Here is a 21609-nt window from a genome sequence, read left to right as displayed (position 1 = left end):
TGGGCCACTGTCTTGTCCTTCGACAGCTATGTACGTAGTGCGCGGGCGAGGCAACGAGGCGACGGGGGCCAGACAGAGAGCACACTCGCGTGTTGCTTGCTTCCTCCTCTGCAGTGCGCAATGTCCATCCCGCCCTCCCCGCAGGCCGCAGCGGCCGCCTCCACACTGGGATTGATTCACGGACACCCCGTGTCGGACTGGGAGACTGACATGGGTCTCTCTCTGGCCGGCTGGGCGGGCAAGTGGCTGCCTGCCTGCCCTGCATGGTGTTGAAGAAAGAAACATGCCGTCGACGTACCTTATACGTCTGCTCGAAGTACCTGTGATGATCGATGTACATCAAATGCAAAGGAAGCTCTGAAACACGTAGCGTACTGTGTAAACCCCCTTAGTGCCTCGTGGGCCGATGTTCATTACACGGGGCAGGCCTCTTGCTAAACATACGACAACAAGCTTATTAGTCATAGAGGGAGAGCTCGTTCTAGCAAGGCCGTCTAGAGCAAACATCAACAGTCTTCAGTCTGGATCGCGCTATGCTATCTCATCGTTGGGCTTCCTCGAAAGGGAAACCCGAGGCAAGGAACAGTCGCTCATTGCAAGATCCATAGTTTCATCCTCCCATTGAATTAGCTTACACTGGCGCTCAGGTTGGTGCTCAGTTGCACTATCGCGTCACTCACTGGTCTAATACAAACTCGCCTCAGTCATAGAATAAGTGCCTAGTTTTTCCGTGTCCCTCACGCGATAGATATATAAGCCAGAACAATGCCCTTCCGCGTATAGGCCGTAATGAAGGTTCTTGACGCTCCGCACAATGATCTGTTAGAGATGACCCCCGAACGTTGGCTCTCATATCGATCTTCACAGCACAGTGTAGTGTCTAGCTCCTAAGGTCACACGGCCTAGCATGCCAATGTCTTTCCACCTGTGATTCTTTGAACAAGGGGCAGAGACAGTATCGTTACTCCCTGAATTGTCCTTGGGCGTAAACTTACTAGTACCTCGTTGGCTTGGTTGCCATCTGCCTGCCGTACTTTTAGTCGTGAGATGGTTGCTTCATGAGCACATGTCGTGTGCTGACATCAGCGGTAACATCATTGAAATAAGACACTCCTGAGAGAAATGCAATGGTGCATGCAGCTCGCTCAAATCTACAAGCCGACTGCTTGGCTGGGCAACCTGGGGTGCCTACATGCTTCGAGCCTGTAATTCAGGGGCTTAGTAGGACATCTACTCTAACAAAAACACACCTTCTTCGACACTGGCTTGCGGCATATATAAGGACGATAACACCTCTAAAGCCCACATCGAAGCTCACACGAGAATATTCTGGTCGTTGGCAAGTTGAGATCACCGCAAGTGTACTTTTTGTTGTTCCTAGTGGATCGGCTCTTGCCAGGCGTCTTGCCTGTATTCTCCTTCTGGCACGAATCCCTCCATATATGCCAGAGCTTTTACCACGACCATATGGACAGGAAGAAGAGGAAAGATCAAGGTTGCGTGTGACTTGATTGACATCCTACGAGGTGCGCATACATATTACATGATGCTGTTTCCATCAGTATCGCGACCAGATACCAATACCAACACTCAACAGTACAACAAGTACGTATACTTATTCTAGTGAGAGGAGTGGCAGCTTTGATACAGTGGTACTCCAAGAAGAGTTATGTTCGACTTTGGCCTCAACGGTTACTGGGGCATGCATGTTTGGGAGACTGGCATTGGATACTTGCGTGATGTGTCAATACGCCGATACATGCGAGACCCTTCGTTGGGTACTTGTGCCAAAAAGAAAGAGAAAATAAGAAGTCAAGTTGGAGAGCATACATCTTGAGGGGGTCTCTGGGGCATGCTTCGTGGGCAATGAACCAGTGCCGCGATAGCATAGCTCAGTTCAACGGTGCCAGGACTGTCTTGGGGATACTCTCAGCTTCGCTGCCCGTGATGCTTCTATCTACCTGAAATACTTCCCTACGCTATCGTAGAGATACCATGGGTTGCGGCTAACTGTCGTGCCATCTTCGATTGCTGGCCAGCTACTTCATACTGTCAGTCATTCCCTCCAACTGTAGTATCCTACTGTATGTTCCTAAGTTCAATGGTACTGGGCTACATATAAGGATAACCCCTCGGTCTTTTCCTTATTATAACAATGGTTGAGCTACCGTGGTAGCTTCAAGGATACAATACAGGGCATGAGCTCTTGGGGGGCCTGAAGGATCTATCTGCCCCTGATAAAGAATATTGGTTTCATGACCTAGCATTTGACAAGAAAGAATGTGAGGGATCCCTGGTCGCCAGATCAGTGTGCCTTCAGGCAACCCTGCATACATTATCTTTCATAGAAGACGGAATAGCGACACCAGTCGTATATCTGCTAGATTATCAACATGATTCTGTGAACGAGGATGCTCCCTGCAGCACATCTCCTTTACCGACCTGACAACTCGCGCCTGATGGCCGGGGTCTAACTATCTACATCCAACCCCAAGTGAAATGACGAAGAGTTCTAGGCAGGCATTTGGTAGGAAGAATAGCCGCCTTTGGTGTCGCAAATTCTCTCCGTTCCTGGTTTCTACATGATACTTTGACCGAGTTCCCAGGCATCAACGTATCTTGGCTCTGCCCGGCAGTGCTTCAGATGAGTAAACAGGTATCTAAGAAGTTGCCACTGGTATCGTACTGCGCCATCATGATGAGTAGGAATGAACGGACCTCATGGCTCTATTGCGGCATCAGTATGATGTTTGTGGCGATTTTCAACCCCATTGTAAGCGAGAATAGTTTCAGTTCATAATTAAAACGGCCCGTTCACTCCAACACTCGGAAACCACTTTATTATGGCCACCTTCACACGTATTCGAAGCTACCTCTACATTAAGTAAGCCCGTCGCGAGCAGTATCCGTCCGGAGATTAGGATGACGGCGGACTACATACAGGTCCTCGGACAGGAGCTTTGAGCAGCTTACCGCCCGCACGGAGGGGACTCTCGTAAGCACAACTAATCCGGGTTTGTTTACGTGGGAATAAGGAACTTAGAGTGGCATGTCAGTCTCATCTGCGGTACGCACTCTACCTTTCTACCTTGATCGGGGATGAATGCGGAGGTCCTGGGACACCGAACCTCGCGCGACAGTCTGTGCAGGACGAGAGCCTGGCGCCTCTGCAATACAGTCAGGGCGTTTCTTGGCTGGGTCAAACCCCTGGCTTGCTTTCTGGAAACGGGCTCTCGTTCTGGGGTAGGTAGAGATGATGTTCCAACTGTCGATACCAGTTGGCCCCTCGTCGCTTGTATTACGGATGATTGCCGCGGGGAGACTGCGAAACGAGCCAAGAATCTTACAAAGCATGGGAAAGTGACGATGACTGATTTGAAACCGCATGAGAAAGTCATAAACGCGATCCCTCTTCTCCTGCGAAGTTTCGGCGCTGAACTCAGTTGACCCGAGTGCAAATGTTTCTCTCATACCCGTCAGGGGGCCGTCAGGGAGCCGTCAGGGGGAAAGATGGGAATGTAATTTCGTTCGTGGTAGCACAGCCGTAAATGCAGAACAGGAATAGTAACCGACCGAATGCGTGCAAAAGCCGAACCTCCTAGGATTTGCCAAGTAAACAATAATGAGTAAGCTTTCGTACTCGCCCGCGTTCGCATTTGTTTGCCTTGCGTACGGAAGGATAGCGACTCCTTGGATGCGCATGCTAGTCAGTCAAAGTTCTTGCGTTAGAGATTGTGGGGGAGATGAGCGAGTACCAATAGTTCAACCACAAGATGCAGAGCCATGCGCCTCCTCAATAGAGCAGGTCTAGCCTTCGCCGTGTGGTAAACAACATCGGCCCTACCCCCGCAATCCGGGCAGTCGTGAGCCGTTCCGCAGCTGTTGGGGATTAACCGTGGTCTCTGTTTCCCTCAAGGCCAGACTGGCCAGTCTTTAGAGCGTTGAGCCTCATGTGCTTCTTTAGCTTTGCGTTTGCTGGAGTAAGAAACCGCGGTCCCTCCGCACGGCCACGAAGGACATCTGAGATTTGTCTTAGCTTGCCAGCTTGAGATCTGCGCTGTCAAGCTGACCTCCGCGCAATGCAATGTGCACATTCTCCAGCTTGGGCAGGCGGCGCGCACTAGTGACTGTGAATTGGAGGATAGTCAAGACAGAATATTGGACATTCGCCAGTCTGCCCCCCTGGGTTCAGCGAAGAAACTTGTAAAAGCATGTGAATGCCTAGACTGCTCCCGCTGGCCGCCCTTCGCCCTTGAAGCCACAAGGCCTCCGCTTGCCTCCGCTAGCCTCCAGCTCCCGACTGTCCGCTCTGGACCAGTGGGTTAGCTGCTGCAATGCGGGCGAGCCAACGCCTTATCGAATGGCGCCTGGGGCCAGCGGTAGCCGGGCCCAAACCTTCTTTGCAGCGCGTTCCAGACCGTTGGGCCCTGCAAAGTTTGGTCGAAGAGAATAAAAACGTGGCATCTGCAGGAATACTTGAGCGCCACAAGACCATGGGAGGTGAAGAGGGAGAGCGACGCCACTAGTCACGCGCAGCTGAGCTTCATGGCAGGGAGGAGGCGCAGATGGCGTCACGTTCTAGAAGCCTCGAGGAGAAGACGCTGGGTGAACAGGGACGCCACACACTTCTTTGCAAAAGGTCTTGCAAAGAGAAGGTGGCCTGTGGTCTCATTTCCCGGGCGTTGGCTGATACCTTGGGATAGGAGGCACTCGAGGCGAATGCTATCAGACGAGCGTACACGTTAATTATTTCATCAAGATTGCCAATAGTAAATATGAAGGATAGCTAATTGCCACGTACCGATGGTGCTGTGACGGATCCAAGCCCGGCTCCCAACTGTTGTCACATGGCGAGTGTTCCAACAGCTGGAGCGTTAAGTGACGTTGCTTTTGTCGTATTGCTTTTTCCTTCCACTGGCTCGAGAAAGGATGTGGAAGTCAAGGGCTGGTCACTCCTTTATGTGCTGAACAGCCCTTTTCAGCTGGTATTGTGTAAACTTGCCACAGCACGAAACGAGCCGGATAGCACGAAGAGAAAAGAGAAGGAGAAGAAGAAAACTCCTCTCTGGAATATTCGTTCACTAATCACGGTCCCGAGACGGAGCGGGGCTTGACGAGAAGTTGTTCTTGACTCAGGTCGACAGAGCAATTAAAGACCGATCGGGCAGGTGTAGTACATTGCATTACATTACACTTGAACAGACATATCGCCGGTGTGTGCCGAAGAACTGAATCTGCCTGAATCTCACAACACGCCTGGACGGGGGCAGCCATTGGTGGTTAAACGTATTGGTATTGATGTATGATCAGAAGCCTCCCATCGAAGGTTTCTCTGCCTGGAGGTGCTGTATGTGGTCGGTCCAAATCCGATGAGTCATTTTGTCTTGGAGTGAGACTCGCGCAGTTCAAATCGAACGTGCATTCTCCAAGCATGCCAGCATGCATACCTAATAATGTTGCCAAGGACCTCGGACAGAATTCATTATCCATGGACATGGCTTCTGGGCATGGGGTAACGGGGCCGGATCCTGGTGCAGATCTCCAACCGTCTTGCAGGGGCGGAGGGGAATAAGCGTCGTGGCCATTGGGTGCGGCTTGAGCCGACCCCATTAAAAGCGGGATGTAACTCTCGTAGAATGAGGGGATTGGGGAGGATGACGGGGGTGAGGGGTAGCAGCAGCGGCGGGACAGAGTCACTACCCACGACACTGCATGCAGAAGACTACTACCGTACATGTACGGGTGTGTAGCACCCGTGATGCACCCTGGTGTTGGCTTTGCATTTTCAGGGTCCGATTCATTCATTGATGGGCGGCTGGTCTAAACTTATTCCCCAGCCTCGATATGCAGACAATCTGAATTGCTCCTCACTCTAATCGTGCGTCTGTCGGCCGTATCTGCTGTCGCCCACTCCGAAATGGCAGAATCTAGCTTAACAATGTCTCATAGCAACATGAAATTCTGGTTCAGTGGCTTGGGTTGGTGTTGGCCAACCAACGCGGTGCGACGCCGCAATTCACTAACGCTGGCAGCAGCTGGAGGGGAGGTATCAATCAATTGGCAATTTGGACCAATCCGAGGGTCAATTTGGACGCAGAGAGAGAATGCGCCATGCACATAGCCACCTCGGGCCCGACATTTCCCATAGCAGATGACCAGCAGTAATGCAGCACATGACGACGACGTCGCCAACGTTTGGCTGCTGCCCGCCGAACGTATTGTGCTTGCTTGCTGTTCACCCTGAGAAGCATCTAGCCCGATGTCTTTGTGGCATGCGTGGTGGAGGGATGAGCATATTGGGGAGTGCCTAGCCGTAGATACTAGACGCTGTGCTGGGTGCCGACACTATGCCTAAGGGCACTGGCCGACATGCCCTGAGGGTCGTCACCAGCACCGAGCCGCGCTGGCCCGCCCGACGCGTCGTGACCTACGTCAAGAAACCCCCGATTGCATCAACGTCCATGGAAGTACTACGTATGTAAGGGACGAGACGGACAGCCAGCAACTCTCTTGCCGGTCTGGTGATCACGCTTCGAATCATGACGCGGACGGTTAGCCTTGGCTGGCGCGAATGCAACGAAGTCAAACCAGTCATCGGCGGGTCGGCGCCAGAGGTCGATTGCCTCCGACCAACATTTGCATTGTGAGGCCCGTCTTTGTTTCCTTGTAAAAATAGAACGCCAATGACATGAGCTGCCCCGGTTCTTGTCAACCATGCAAGAGCCGAACTTTGACTAATCTCCTTCATGTTGTTAACAGTATTTGGCAACGAGTCAACAGCATTAATTTGATCAATTGGCCTATGAGGAGAACTGAGGCCCGCACCCGACTTGCTTGGTGTGCTGCGAGATGAATGGAATGCGAATGAATGCCTGGCAACTTACTGGAATTCCATGCCAACCTCGCTCGCTGGAAGCCAAGACAAGCAAACAAACAGCACCCGCCTCTGATACATATATCTCGTCTGATGCCATACTTGACTTGCCATGCACTTAATTATTATGGTTTACCGACTCTGTCTACTCCCGCCTCTCTGATAGGCATGCGTGCAGCCAGACCATTGTGAACCCTGTATTACCTAAGGAGGATCGGCACGCGGGGCGGAGTGAGACTTCGCCGTTGGCCGACATTTGTCTCTTGATAGACTTCCAGGGCTCTCTCCTGCAATGCTGCCTGTACACGTTTGATCAGCGCTTGATACGGACGAGTAGCTGACTCGAAAGCGCCTGTCAAGCTGTCATTGGAAAACACCCCGACTTAACCTACCACGTCACTCACATCTTCGGGGCCTGAGGCTGTGGAACGAGGGGGAATTGACACCTTGCAACGCACTTACAACCTCCACCGAGGACTCATGACACCATCTCCTGGGCTCTCGGATCAGAAAACCACGCATGCGTTGCAGGCACTTTGTGGCGCAAGAAGAGATGCACAGTCGAACGCGCGTAAAAAACCTCGTCATTGAACAAATCACCGACAAGACGAAAAGGGATGGGGGATGCATACGTAAAGTAGTAGGTGTATGCATTTGGTCGCTGTGGCTATACAACACACAGCACAGGCACTGCTGGCAAAGCCTGCTTAGTGTCACATCGGCTTCAATCGGCAGGCATTGCCGTTGGCCGGCAGTCCCACAGAGCGCGCCTGTCCATCAACCACGCATCTCAGTGGGACGGAGATGCGCATCATACAACTTGCTGCTTGCCAAGCTGTCAACTTCGTCTTTCTCGCTCATTTGGGCCCTTGTCCAAAGCTCCATGCTTATCTACATATTTCATTGGGGTTACAAAAGCGATCCAATGTAGTTGAGACGATTTCGTCTGCCTGCCTGCTTTCACTTCTCTTGCTCATCGTGCGTTGGAGTCGTAGCACCAGGAGCGACGCTGCGGCTTCACACCGACATGCCTTGGCAGGGCTACCCCTGTCTCTGCATACCCAAGCCGATCTGTTCGACATGGAGTGGCCATCACGGTGAGTCGGCCCCCAGCTGCCGCCTGTCCTCCTGTTCTCCAACGCACAACATGCCTGTGTACGTACAAGCAATTAACCTAGTCTCCTGTGGCGTCCCCTCCGTTTAGCTAACCACGTTCCAGTTCTGGCTGGAGATGGGTCAAAGTTAGCTGGCTGACATGGCTTGCACCAAGGATCTCCTGGCCTCCCGGCTAGCAGGGTCTGGCCTTTCTCCCATTGATGACGGAAAGGTAGTCTAAAAGTAGCTGGTGACCAGCAGTCAGCTGTTGTTGCGAGCGTCAAGAAACATTGTACATGCTCCCGGACAAGGATGAGACCCCCCATTACTCAAATACATTGGCCAATATATAATTCTTTCAGACCCTCCCATCATCCCTCCCAGCACACAGCTGAACACTCTGCTTTGCGGTCTGGATCTAGTAGTTCTTACGGGAGCACAGCCCCTTGTTTGTTGTCGACTTATTCGCCAACCCAAACGTGATCCCTGCATCCAGGATCTATACTTGCTTCTTACTCGACCGTGGGGTCCTGACCCGTCAGAGCACCCTTCTAACGCACAAAGCCCCCCTTATACTACCATGCCATCCACAAGGTCTCACACCACTACCATCGACGCACAGGATGCGCCACTGGCCCTCGTTCCAGTTATAAACTCCTTTGACCTCCTCAACAGGTTCTACCAACGACAACGCTCGCAATATCTTGATCTTGTCGAGTCTCTACAGTCCAACATGGAACGAACACTTACCTCCCTCTTCGCCCAGGCCAAGGGCCCCCAGGCCTTCCACATGTTCGGCGAGCTCCCGCCCGAGCTGCGCATCAAAGTATGGCAAGAAGCCATGCCCGCCGCGCGAACAGTGGCGGTACAGTCGCCCTTCTCACGCAGCCGCGAGGCGCCAACGTCTCTAGACGGGGGCCTGACCCGCCGCGACGATAGCGAGACATGGCACTCCAACACCCAGATTCCCGCCCTCCTCCATGTCAACTCCGAGGCACGGCACGAGGCCCTCAAGCACTACACGCTGGCGCTCGGAGTCGGAGACTACGCACCAAGAATCTACGTCGACTTCTCTCGCGACACCCTATTCTTCGGCCAAGCCGAACTGAAGCCCGAGTGCTCGTCGCTGTGGGGTTCCACTCGGGACCTGGCCCGCGTCCAACGTCTGGCGGTCGTACCCGAGGGTGCCTGGAGAGTGCTACGATGGGGCAAGGTCGACCTGAACTCGCTACAGAAGATGACTTTCGTCTACGACACCCACAAGCTTCTCCTGGGCCCCACCCCGCAGCTCGTGGAGGATGTCGCCGAGGAGGAGCTCGAGGAGCTCATCAAGCGCATCGAGGACGCGGACGAGGACGCATTGGCCTACCCGGAGGAGGGGGAGGACAACTTGGAAAAGCAGGAGCCGCTCAAGATGCGCATGCAAGCGGCCCGCGAAGAGCTCGACACGCTCGCCATGGTGCTCCCGACCCAATGGGAAAAGGAACCCTTGGTGTCTACGGCCACGTTCAAGAAGACCCGGGGCGACAAGTGGGCTTAGGCCATGGAACTCGAAACATCGTCAAGCACCGCTTGGTTGGCGATCACATTGTACCACCAAACTACCTTCCCTCCCAACCTCCCTGAAGTTGTATGCTACCTAGGTCTCTACCTGATGTATTTTTGGGCGTTGTAACGACTGGAATGAGCGGCAAATGATACCATTTATTTATTTTCCACATGATAATAACAAGAACCAAAACACAACAACTTGATGACACACTGCAAATCGAAGTTCATGTGCATGTTTGCTGTGTATTCCGTCTCCTCAGTCCAGATATGAATCGTTAGTTACATAAGACTCAGTCGGTAAGTAAGAGAAGGAGGGCCCGACCTGGTGGCAGCCAGGTCTGATTTTGTCCCGCCTTCGGGACCGGGACCTCTTTTACCTACCACCAGGCCCGAACTTCAATGTTGTTGGTCTTATCCCCTCCCCCCCAATCCCCTTGAGTTTTTATAATTTTATGCACGTACGATCTTCCTGGAGCACGGGGAAAAGCAAGAGCGAAAATAAGAAATAAGTGACAAGCAATATCACGACGGAAGAGTACGCGATTCACCTCCCACTCAAATACGGAAACGGTGCTACGATCGTTGATGTGTTACTGGAAGACCTATGTCCATGGCGCTTCCACTCCGAAACATGCCACAGTCTGTAATCGGTCACCAAGCCAGGAAGGATCTTCGGGAAGGCCGCGCAGCCCTCCACGCCTCTTGGGTACATGCATGCTTGCTTATGTTATTCCTTTGCTGCAGGGGCAATTCGTCCAAAGGGAGGGTGCCGTGGGGCCCGCCCGATCGTCAACTGCCGCTGCTGCTCCCCTACTTCCCCCCCACCCCCAACCTTTGCGTCTTTCAGCTGCCGTCTCTCTTCCCTCCGCACCTTTCGGTCCCGTGATTCTCCAGTACTGTATGCAGTGAAAAGCAATGAGTCGAGGGGTGGAAACTCTCGGTTTGCCGGATCGGCTTGCTTCGTCCATCCACAACGCGCCTAGCGATTCAGATACGTTCTTTCCAGTCGAGTCGGCCAGCGAAAAGCCGATCCACCGGCCTTGGCGAGCCAACTCATGATAGTCAACTTACTGCCCGTCTCTGTTGGCATTACATAGAGAGAGATCCTGGCCGCTCCAACATAACCTTGCCCTCTCCCTTGCCCTCCCCCTCGCCTACTGTATTATCACTTCTGACAAAGGCTGTTAATTTTGAGGAGGTTCTCATTCCCAGCATCTGCATTGCAATTTGCACACAAGAAGGATAACCCGCCTGCCAGCCGCTGTCAGCCCTGCATACCATGACATCCTTGTGCAACTGGCCAATGCATGACGTGATATATCTTGGAGTGACCTACCAAAAAAGGGTCGCAACTAATGACGCTTCACGCGTTACATAATCATAACGGTTCATGGTGGCCATCAGCCAAGTCGGTTGCTGACCCGGCCGGCTCAGCCCTGCTCAGCCCAGCTTACGGTAAAACATGTTTAGGTAGGTAGGCGGTTTTGTCTAAGTTGAATGACGGTGATTGATTGAGCTAGCTGTACCATGTCGCCCTAGGGATGAGACGACTGCATGCCCTTCAACGTTGCGGGCCCCTTGGGAAGCCTAGGATGTAGGTACCAGGTAAGGTTGGTAAAATACGTGTAGTAGACCCTTACGTACGTACATACGCACTAAATATAGACCCGAGTTTCGTTGTCGCTAAAAATAGGAGATACCAACAGTAATAACACACATATGCATATTTACAATTTCGGCTGACTGGGCGTCGGAGTGATGTAATCCCTCCCCGTCTTGAGCATCTGCAGGGCCTCGTCCACCATCTCGCGAACAATCTCCCCCGCCGGCTGGATCTTGGTGATGGCGCCGGCGACCTGGCCCATGAGGTGCGGCGGGTCGACGTCGTTGCCCTGGTCGAAGTCCCACTCGATGGGCGTGATCCCTTGGTCGCAGAGCTCCTGGATCTTCTGCGGCTGCGCGTGCCACTTGGCGACGTACTCGTTGGTGCGCATGCGCAGCGGGCGGCCCGACAGGACGAGGGTGCGCTCCGTCTCGTCAAAGCCGCAGGCCACGACGGCCCGCTTGTGCTCGTCGCTGCAGCCGGCCTCGGCGCTGGCGACGAAGCGCGTGCCGACCCAGACGCCCGCCGCGCCCTGCATCAGCGAGCTCGCGAGGCTGCGCCCGTTGTACATGCCGCCCGCGGCCACCACCATGGCCGGCTGGCCCCGGAGCAGGGCCGGGTGGTAGCGCCGCGCCACGTCGACGACGGCCGGGATCAGCACGCTGTTGGCGATGTCGCCCGTGTGCCCCCCGCCCTCGCCCCCTGCGGGCACACCATGTCGACGCCGCGCTCGAGCGCCTTGACGGCGTGCTTGGGGTGGCCGACCATGTTCATGACGTAGATGCCCGCGGCGTGCAGGCGGTCGACGACTTGCTGCGGCGGCACGCCCACCGCGCTGATGAAGAGGCGCGCGCCGCTCTCGATGGTGATGTCGATCAGCTCGTCCAGCTTGCCCGCGGTGTAGTCGTGGTTCGTCTTGCGCGCGCCGCCGCCGACCTGGGGCAGCGCCAGGTCGATGCCGAAGGGCAGGTCGGCCCGCGCGAAGAGCGCCTTCATGTCCCGCACGATCTCGCGCAGCTGGTCCGGCGTGTACATGAACCCGCCGATCACGCCCAGGCCGCCCGCGTTGGACACGGCGGCGGCGAGCGCGGCGCCCGAGGTCCGCGCCATGCCGGCGAGGACGATGGGGTGCTGGATGCCGAGGAGCTTGGTCAGGGGCGTGCTTATGGGCCCGGTGGGCGTGGGCTCGGGGTTGGTGGCTGTCATTTTGCGGTTGTTGACCTGCGCGCCAGTGCGCGTTTTGATAAAAGGCAAGCAACTAGGTGTCAGATTGCGCGTTGTGTTGATCTGCTTATAAGCCAGCAAGGTGCCGCAAGGTAAATGCCGTAGACAGTTCCGACAACTCGGAGGAACTGATTGCAGAATAGAACGGTAAGAATATGTATGTAGAGGCGCACAAACAACAAATATTACCCAGCAGACCAACTCGTTCTTGTGAAACAGTAATTTGGAGAAATACCGACCGCGGTTCATCATCAGTTCAAGATCCGTCTTACTGTCTGGGCTAGTATCTCGGCCATGGACCCCGGTTCTCCACCACATCCACACCGTTGTGCCTAGCGCTTTGCGGGGAAAGGTGTTGGAACTGGCTGTACCGAGGCACGACGCCGTCCCCTCCTTTGCCCCTGCGCCTTCTCGAACAGCCTGCCCCGACGTAGCCACGCCGACTCTGATTGGTTGGGAATTTATTCTATGTCGCCCGCAAGGAACCCCCTGGGGGCCTGTACGGCTCACGTCTACTTGCATTGCCGTGCCGAGATCATTGATCGCTAGAGTGCTTGTTGGTTTCCTTCACGTTGGATCTCGTCTTGCCTAATCAAGCCGCAAGAGATGACGTCAGGTGATAGTCTCACTGCTGATCCAGCGTCCCCCAAGTTGGATGTTTTGATAGGTCAATCGCTGAGACGTAAATACATGTATTATCAGGCACCTAGGTAGAGAAGAAATCAGGGTCTCGGTCTCAGTCTCGTCCTCGGGCCTGTATTTGTTATGTCTCGGCGGGCCAGGCTCCAACGCTCCGGACCCCCGTGTCTATTGCCAAAATGCTCTGCTGCCGTAAGGATATCCTGTTAATTATATACAAGTAAAGGGTAAAGTCGTGTCATTCTGTCATCTTCATAGCTCGATTGGCCTTTAATTCAACGTGGCTCATAATGCTCATCATGGTATTCTACATCCTCGTCCGCCTCGGCACCGGGTGGAGGGTGGATTGTAGTAGGTTCGCTCGTGGCGATCCTGTCGCAGGACAACTCGGTACGCCAGAATAGGGGCGGCGCTCGACCCGGCATGTCACTTTGATTGCGACGTGCTTCTGTGTGGAAAAGCAATCCGGCCCATTTCGCTTGGCGGATGATTTTCTGAACGCTCACGTCCATTCTCAACTACCATCGACCCTGCAGTGCTGCTGCGGGCTCGTAGGCGAGTCTGTCTGTATCCCAAAACCGCTACTCCTTCTATTTGAAATATGGCAGCCGTGCGGGTACAAAGTCATCGCTTGGCGGCGTCGGCGGCGGCGGACTTTGCGGCCTTTGTTGTGTCTGCATCGAGTCGGATATCGAAGGAGGAGAGCCAACCGTTAATACTTCTGCTGTTTGTCCGGGTGCATACACCTCGTCGACCTCCACCATCTCGGCCTTAGCTTCCGGTACGGACTCGACCTGCATATTATCGCGGTGAAGTCCGCGCTCCAGCGCCAGCTGGGCGGCGGCTTGCCGCTTACGCTCGACCTCCTCGTCTTCCTGCTGGCGCAGCCGCTCTTCCCTCTTGCTGCAGATCCTCTAGTATCGATGGGTCAGCTGCCACCAGCTCGGGAGTCGGGGGCAACGAGGGCAGCCTGGAATACGCCGACCCTAGTGTTGTGCGCGACGCGCTGCGCTGTACGCTGTAGTTCGAGGCTTTGCGTTTCCCCTTGCTGCTGCGCGGTCTTGTTGCTGGACCGGTCGTCAACGCGGTCCAGCTCCACGGCAAAGTCGTCGGCGAATTCGTCATCCAGCGGGATGGCATCCTCCTCCCCTTCTCCATCACTAGGGAATAGGTCGCCTCTCGATCGGTACGAATCGCTGGTATCTCCGCTTCCAGTCGTCCCGCTCCGTTTCCTACTGTGCGTTGGTGACTCCATGAAGAAATGGGCATCGTGTTCGTCGGAACCTAGCAACGGCTCGTGTTCTCCCTCGAGGTCGTGCCGGCCCGGGTGGTCCATCAAGTTGGCGGCGCTGGGCTTGTACCGCAAGGGTCCTCCAAACTTGAACGGCAATCTCCCCAAAAAGCCGATCGGCTGCGTGCTGGGTATAATGGTCGGATCCTCAGCGGTGCTCGACTTCCGCCTCAGTCCTGTGCCGTAGCTCATGCCCTTTGTCCTCCTCTGGGGCTGCTCGTGCACCTCGCCTGCTCCTTTCTTGCTTGTACCTGTGCCGGCCAAGAGGCGATCCCAGTGAATGCCGCCGACCCCGCCACTGCCTTGCCCGGCGCCGCCGTCTCCCGCGAGGTCGTCATCCCAGTCATCATAGAAATCGAAACTGTACTCGGCATTTCCTCGCGCGCGCTCGCGCTCCCTCCGCCGCCGCGCTCTTTCTTCTGGGTCGCCTAGACAGCAAGTGGTACAGCCGTCGAAGAAGGAACAGAGGGAGCCGAGGCAGGGGTTCACGTAGATGTGGCCGAAGGTCCAGATACCGGCCGCTGCATTCTCCGTCACCGCCTCGGTCGTTTGCGATATCTGGTTCCACCGCTGGCGCAGTCGCGGATCTTCGAGAAAAAGCCATCGGAAGCTGGGGTGCGGACGGGGTTTATTTATATAGACGCTGCCTGTGTGCGCAGCCTGGTTGAACTGCACTGCCCTGTTTCGGGGGGCGCAATCGTCGGACGGACAATGTAGGGGGAAAGGAAATGAGCGCAGCCAGCCTGCCGAGCTGTGGTGGTGCAGATCTCAATCGTGAGACGTTATCGTATCGAGGGGAGAGCGCTGAAGGGAGTGCGTGGTGGGCTGGTTGCGTGCCTTTGTTCTGTCGGACTTCCGGTCTGCTGGTATGTTGTGTCGCGCGAGGAAGCCTCGTTGATCAGCCGACCGTCTTAAGACATGGATGATGGGCTAGGGCGATGATGATGTGTCGGACGTTGACAAGTCTCCATCAGCGGGGCTGACAGCAGCAGGAGGGAGAGGTGACGGCTATTATTATTTTTTGTTCTCGAGATTGCTCAAGTAGAGGGGCCCTTTATTGTGGTCGAAGACTGGACGGGACAGTACGGCCGCCAAGGTGCGAAAGACAAGAAGGCGGAGAGGGAGAGGACTTGTGTTTAGGAAGATGGGGTCGAAGATCTACAGCTCACGGCAGAAGATGGGCGTCTCTGTTTGTGAGACGCAACTCTCGACTGGCCAAGTCGAGTTGTCAAGGGACTAACCCAGGGGACTTGGACTTTTTATTGGGGTTCCAGTAGAACTGCCCTGTCCGTATTGCCGTACAATGCGAGCAGCCTTATTAGTCGCGCTGCGCTGCGTGCGTTGGCGCGCCCGGCAGTAGCATGCAGTTATTGGTACCCTGCAGCAATAGTGCCCGGGTCGGTTCCTAGTGCTCTCTCACAGTTTCCTCTTCCTCACTTCGATCTAGCCCTGCTGCATGGAAATGGAATTTGTCACGTTGGGACCGCCGCCGAGTCAGGGAGTATGTATGAATCAATCGAGTGCAATACCAACAACGCCTCTCACTTCCAAGTATGACAACGGCTACGACTCTAGTTGGGCAGAACGGCCAGTCATTCCGCGTCTTCAAATTGAAGGGCGGGGTTGGCTCGGACGTGGCTGGACTTAATGACCTCATTTCCTATATACTTACCTACCGGCTGTCGGTTGAATGGTCATCCTGTCTACATGTACTTCTGCCATCATGACCAGCTCGTTGGACTTACAATGGACGGCCTTCCATTTTGCACCGTCCTTTCGACTCCGACTTGCATTTTGCAGTTGCCAAGTTGATGTGATAAGAGTATTATATGCTTGCCAATATCCTGATTGAGTTTTATACTACGTTCAAATTTATTAATATGTATCGAGTTTCATATCTTTTCTTACCTTGGCATTTTATACGTACGCCCAGCCCCGTCCAACTTGATCTTGAGTACTGGGTTTCTAGATTGGTACCTGTCAATGTAATAGACAGGAGGTTGGGGACACCTCAAGATTTTATTATCAGAGAGGAAGACGCATTATTCAACAATCCAATCGGCCACATCCTTGGCAGCGCTATTGTTGGTGATGATACGAACAATAGACAATGCTCCTACCAACCACCCACTCTGTTTGATTCTAGCCAATTGAGTTAGCCCAAATCCGGCCCAGGGCAAGGCGGTCAAGGCCCAGAGAGAGCTCATGGTCAGAGCTTCCATTCTTTCCGCTTTCACTTCCAACTCCAACTCCATCAAGATGGCATTTGGTCCTGAACGAACGCGGCCAGACGCCAGCAACTACTAGTCAAGCAAGCAAAAAAAGCGACGGCCGTTCCACTTGCAACACTCTCACTTCGCTTCACGTCAGATCGGATACCCACATCGGACAATCGCCGACAAAGCGCGACTCCAACAACATCATCAGGGCCAATTGCAAGCCTTTGCCAACCAACTAACTACCTTGCCATAATCGACAACCTCGACGCAACTTCCAACGCATCGCATCATCGCCACGATCCTTTGTCAGCCTCGTTCGACTGTACCAATAAGCGCAAACCCTGTGAAGAAGTGTCTTTGAGCTCTGCGGCGCGTCCACTTCAATGACCGATCACCACACCTCATCATACCCTTGACACCCGGCGCAAGAGGCAAGAGCTGGGGATTGTCTACAGCCATGGCTGCACCGAACCGTGAGTTCCCGGACCTTTCCTTCAACCATCAACACTCTCCATGCATAATTATCCTGTTCACTTCGACTTGCGACCGCGCGATACACGCTTGGAGCAGCTGGGAGTCGCCACGCCCATAGGGACTTGGGTCTTCACCATCGAAACCATCCGAGCCGACCTAGCTAGGGCAATGACGGATTGGCGAGAGAAATAATAGGGCCACGACAATGAGGGAAGCTGGATACACTGGACAGGCTGGCCGATGGGCAGCTTTGTTGTGTCCGACCTGGCTGAGAGGACGCCTTGCATGTTTCTTCAACATCAATCGAAGGGTAGTTCGTGGCCGGAAGCAGTTATCCTTTGGGGGGCATCATGTCGACCCGACCCATAGATTACGCGCTGGAAAACCCCCTCATCGCCGACATGATCTTAACGATGTAGGTGTATATTCGATCCACTAATGTTACTCGGAATGCAGCTTTTGCCTCGCTTATGGCGCCGGCGAGTGCACCCTTTGGCGCTCCTTCGCAGTCTCCTTTCAACCCGTTCTCCGGGGTAGACACCGCACCGAAAGCGCCATCGCCAGCCCCCAACCCTTTTGCAGCAGCAGCGAAACCGAACCCATTTGGTGCTCCTGCGACCGGGGCCGCCGCAACGCCAGCTCCTGCATTCGGCCAAGCGAACACTCTCAAAGCAAACAACACCTTGGCCCAGAATCCTGCGGGGCTAGCTCATGGCCACCCTAATGGCCAGGTGAACGGAAAACGCAAGGGGGCAATGAGGAGCAAGGGCGGCCAAAGCAACAACGTACGACACCCCCCAAATCGGCCAATCACCTACAACCCAAAGAAAACCGGCAAGCGGACTCGAATGGCCGCAATACGCCAAAAGGTGCTGGGCGTGAAGACTTCGCCAATACGATCAAGGCGCAGCTTGCTAGGGATGGAGTCAAAGCCCCGACATGGCCCTCTGACCCGGGTGCCCGTACCTCGAGGGCCGCGATGGATACTTTTCGCCAAGAGCACAAAGCTTACCGTGAGAAGGCTCGCAAGTCACTCGTCAAGGCAGATTTGGTGGACGAGGAAGGAAAACAACGGCGCCTCGACGAAGCACTCATATTCAAGGGTATTTGCGAAGAAATGTGCCCGGAATGGGAGAAGATTATTCGGATTACGGAGAACGACGTGAAGCTGGCGGAGAAGGTGGATAGGAATGGGGACATGATACCGTGTCCAACGAAGATGGTGACGCGACTAGCTCGTTCTGCAGCTGGGCAGGAGTTGCCCTTGCCAATGGACGTACGATCGCCCGCAGCGCTGAGACGATCACTGGACTATATGATAGACCAGCTGATTCCGACGGACGATCTGCTGGCGACCCGGCATCATTTCCTTTGGGATCGCACGCGAGCGATCCGGAAAGACTTCATCCCTCAAGGCCCTGCCATGAACTCGGAGGAGGTGATGGATCACATCTACTGCCTGGAGACCATCGCGAGATTCCACGTGACGTCACTGCATCTTCTTTCGCAGCCAGGATTCGCTGCTGAAGATTTCAGTGAACAGCAAGAACGCGAGCAGCTCAGTAAAACGTTGATGTCCTTAGACCAGGCATACGACTCTTGCGCCACAGCTGGAATCAAGTGCGAAAACGAGGCCGAATTTCGGGGGTACTACGCCTTGTTCTTTGCGAACGAGACGGGGTTGAAGGAGAAGGTGCAGAGGTGGCCCGAATGGCTATGGGAATCGGATGGGGTCAGGACCGCCATGTGCCTGGTTGAAGCTATCGAGAACACTTCAAGGCTTCATGGGCCCCTCAGCCCCTGGGCACCTGCCGACATGGCCCTGAACGTTGCCTCGATATTCTTCTCCATCGTTGGATCGCCACAGATATCCTACACCATGGCCTGCTTCGCCGAGATTCACTTCAGCATGGTCCGACAGTCGATGCTTCAGGTGATCAAGAAGTCATATTCGAGGCCAAGAGATGGGCCCAAGGACCTAACCCCCGATTTCCTCCGGCGAAAACTTTATTTCGACACCGAGGATGAAGCTATCGCATTCGCCGAGTTGCATGGGCTGCAGTTCGAGGAGGACAACAACCGGCGCTATCTGGTCCTCAATCCGCGACAGCGGATGGACGAACCACGCGTCCCTCATTCTTTCTCGAACAGCCTGGTCGAGCGTAAGCGGAGCGACCGGTCCTTGGCCGAAATTATCCACGAGACCGTCTACGAAATCACTGGAGAAGAGATGGCCGAGGCGGACCACAATGAGGAGAGCCTTTTTGTGGAGGATACACCAGCCACTGGTGAAGCAATGAGTGAGGTTGAAGAAATTGTTGAGTCGGAGACCGAGAACGATGTCCCTGCACCACCGACGCAGCCCGCCCCTGTCTCCACGCCATCGCTTTTCTCGAATACCGCTGGTCAGGCACCGCAGTCCAGCATTGGGGTGCCTCCAGGACAGTCAATCTTTTCACAGCCAAGCTCGGCTGCCTCGACGCCTTCTTTGTCGACTGCTACCGCACAAAGTGCACCATCTGCTGCCAACCCCTTCGCTCATCTGTTTGGGGGCTCGAAGCCAGCAACGCCAACCCCTAAGGAGACAGCAAAACCCAAGGCAGACAAAAAGGTTACCTTTGGGGACAGCTCATTCCTTGGTCCGGCTGCAACTCCTTCAGAAACGCAAAAACCAACCCCCAGTATATTCGCGTCCCTTGACAAGGACACCAGTACACCAGGAGCCAACGATACGCCGTCTATATTCGGTACCGCCAAGCCTGCGCCCACTGCGACGAATCCACCCGGGGCTTCCAGCAGTATCGCAGAGAAGAGCCCCCCGGTCACCTCAATTTTCGGCTCCCCTGCACCTTCAACTGGTGATATTAAGCCTCCCAGCTTTGGCACACCGCCTACATCACTTGGGGATACTTCAACAACCAACTCAACATCCACGTCTATTTTCAGCACCATGGCCAACCCCAAACCCACGAGCCCTGCCGCTCCTTTGGGAGCACCACAGTCACCTTTACCCAGCACATCATCGCCTTTCCCTTCTGGCCCCACAGCAGCCAGTATACCCCCGACTCCCAGTATATTAGGGTCGCTTGCATCGACAGCCTCGCCTAGCATTGCCCCTGCGGCTACTACCATGCCTCCTGCCCCGGCCCACAAGGACCCAATGGGGAACTTTACAGAATGGTTTGTGCTGGGAGACAGAGGTTTGATGAAGGACCACCTTGAGGAATGGGTGATAGCAGAAACCCTTACAGAAGTATGGGAAACCTTCCGCGCCGAGGAAGACGAGCGCATACGGCAAGAAGAGGATGAGAAGTCGTGGGCCGAGGCCAGGGCCTTCCGTACGTACAGTCTAAGCGTCACCTATTTCTACAGGTGGCTCAACATCTTCCGCAAACGGCGCGTGAAGAAACGGATCCAGATGGAAAGGGAAAAGGCTCGTGCTTGGAACTCGCCACAGAGCGTTGCGGCACGAAGGGCCGAAGAAGAAGCTGCCAAACAGAAAAGGCACGAAGAGGCTGTTCAGCTGGTGCGCGACCGCAAAGCACTCAACAAATCCAAGAGAGAAAAGGAATTCAGAGAGTCGATTCAGTCACAAGACGAGGATATCGAACAGGCCTTGCTTGCAAGTGGCGTCTTCAAGGGGATGCGTGACGAACAAGCTGCCGCTCGCGAGGCTGCCGCAGACGATGACGAGCCGCTCACCCTGCTCCCCTCGGAAATGCTGCGGCGCGGTGAAAACCGCCGGCGTGAGAAGCATGGCATGAGGCCCGTCAGCCGCAGCTCTGTTGCCTCCACTGCCAAGCTGGGGTCTAAAACGGCAAAGCTCATGGCCTTGGCCAATGGCCGAGACTCACAATCTGTGCCTCCCAGCAGTTTCCGCAATTCGACGTTCAATTCCAGTTTCCGATCGAGCCTTGGGGTCAACAAGCACCGCGTCGAGAAGACCAAGAAGAGCCGAGTCAAGGACCCCTACTGGCAATACAAGGTCCATGGTCTCGTCCTGATGCCGGACAACAAGTATGCGTACCAGCCAGAGGCATTGGAGAAGTTCCGTAAGAGCACCGCGCTTGAAAGCGAGCCTAGCGATTCCCTGGTGTCGACGCCCAATGGCGAGACGCAGCGTCACAGCTTGTTTGCAGTGACCGATGGCCTAGACGGCAGCCACAACAGCAGTCCGTCGCCGGCTATTTCGCGGGTCGCCTCGAAACGCAAGCGCCCCGTGGTACTGCCGGATGAGGTCGAAGATGAGGATCTGGCCGCCTACCGAAGCGAGGCGTCTGCCCCGAGCCGTAAACGAGCCAAGAGTGACGACGAGTCGGAAGCGGACTTCCTTGCACAAATGCACGGGCTATTGCAGGAAGTGGAGGATGAGAGAAAGAAGTTAGGGTGACAATAGGAAGGAAAATTTACATAGTATAAGGAATCTTGGGGGGAGGTATCTGTACGAGAAAGATTGCGACAAAGCATCAGCGGAATATTGCATGGCACGGCGTTCTTCTAGATCTTAGGGAGGTGCGGTGGCACCTAATTGATACCCCGATTGTGCTGTTGGAAATTCAACGAAGCATGACCGACTGACAATGTTTCCTGCCCTTTGTTGCCTAGTGATGCTTGCTGTCTTCGGTGACTGTAGATGTAG

At 54.7% G+C, this 21609-nt stretch overlaps 4 protein-coding genes across 4 annotated transcripts; 2 read left to right on the top strand and 2 right to left on the bottom strand.

Moving 5' to 3' along the window:
- Positions 1 to 8549: 8549 nt before the first annotated feature.
- PG986_000628 (uncharacterized protein) lies at positions 8550 to 9509 on the top strand (the record flags this gene model as incomplete). Its single annotated transcript, XM_066836850.1, has 1 exon — positions 8550 to 9509. The coding sequence occupies one exon, from the start codon at positions 8550 to 8552 to the stop codon at positions 9507 to 9509; it is 960 nt and encodes a 319-aa protein (XP_066705743.1).
- Positions 9510 to 11247: 1738 nt separating this feature from the next.
- PG986_000627 (uncharacterized protein) lies at positions 11248 to 12329 on the bottom strand (the record flags this gene model as incomplete). The annotated part of the gene is made up of 2 exons (XM_066836849.1): positions 11248 to 11817; positions 11838 to 12329. The coding sequence occupies 2 exons, from the start codon at positions 12327 to 12329 to the stop codon at positions 11248 to 11250; spliced, it is 1062 nt and encodes a 353-aa protein (XP_066705742.1).
- A 1247-nt stretch (positions 12330 to 13576) lies between these two features.
- Positions 13577 to 15975, bottom strand: PG986_000626 (uncharacterized protein; the record flags this gene model as incomplete). Its single annotated transcript, XM_066836848.1, has 3 exons — positions 13577 to 13900; positions 13972 to 14956; positions 15950 to 15975. 3 exons carry the CDS (start codon positions 15973 to 15975, stop codon positions 13577 to 13579), a joined length of 1335 nt encoding a protein of 444 aa, XP_066705741.1.
- A 978-nt stretch (positions 15976 to 16953) lies between these two features.
- PG986_000625 (MCM3-associated protein) lies at positions 16954 to 21360 on the top strand (the record flags this gene model as incomplete). Its single annotated transcript, XM_066836847.1, has 3 exons — positions 16954 to 16969; positions 17427 to 17755; positions 17881 to 21360. The coding sequence occupies 3 exons, from the start codon at positions 16954 to 16956 to the stop codon at positions 21358 to 21360; spliced, it is 3825 nt and encodes a 1274-aa protein (XP_066705740.1).
- Positions 21361 to 21609: the final 249 nt, after the last annotated feature.

This window comes from Apiospora aurea (assembly GCF_038362705.1).
Source record: "Apiospora aurea strain CBS 24483 chromosome Unknown utg000001l_segment0_segment0, whole genome shotgun sequence".
Classification (NCBI taxonomy): domain Eukaryota; kingdom Fungi; phylum Ascomycota; class Sordariomycetes; order Amphisphaeriales; family Apiosporaceae; genus Apiospora; species Apiospora aurea.
Note: the sequence above shows the minus strand (reverse complement) of the source record. Positions and strands in the feature narration are given on the sequence as shown.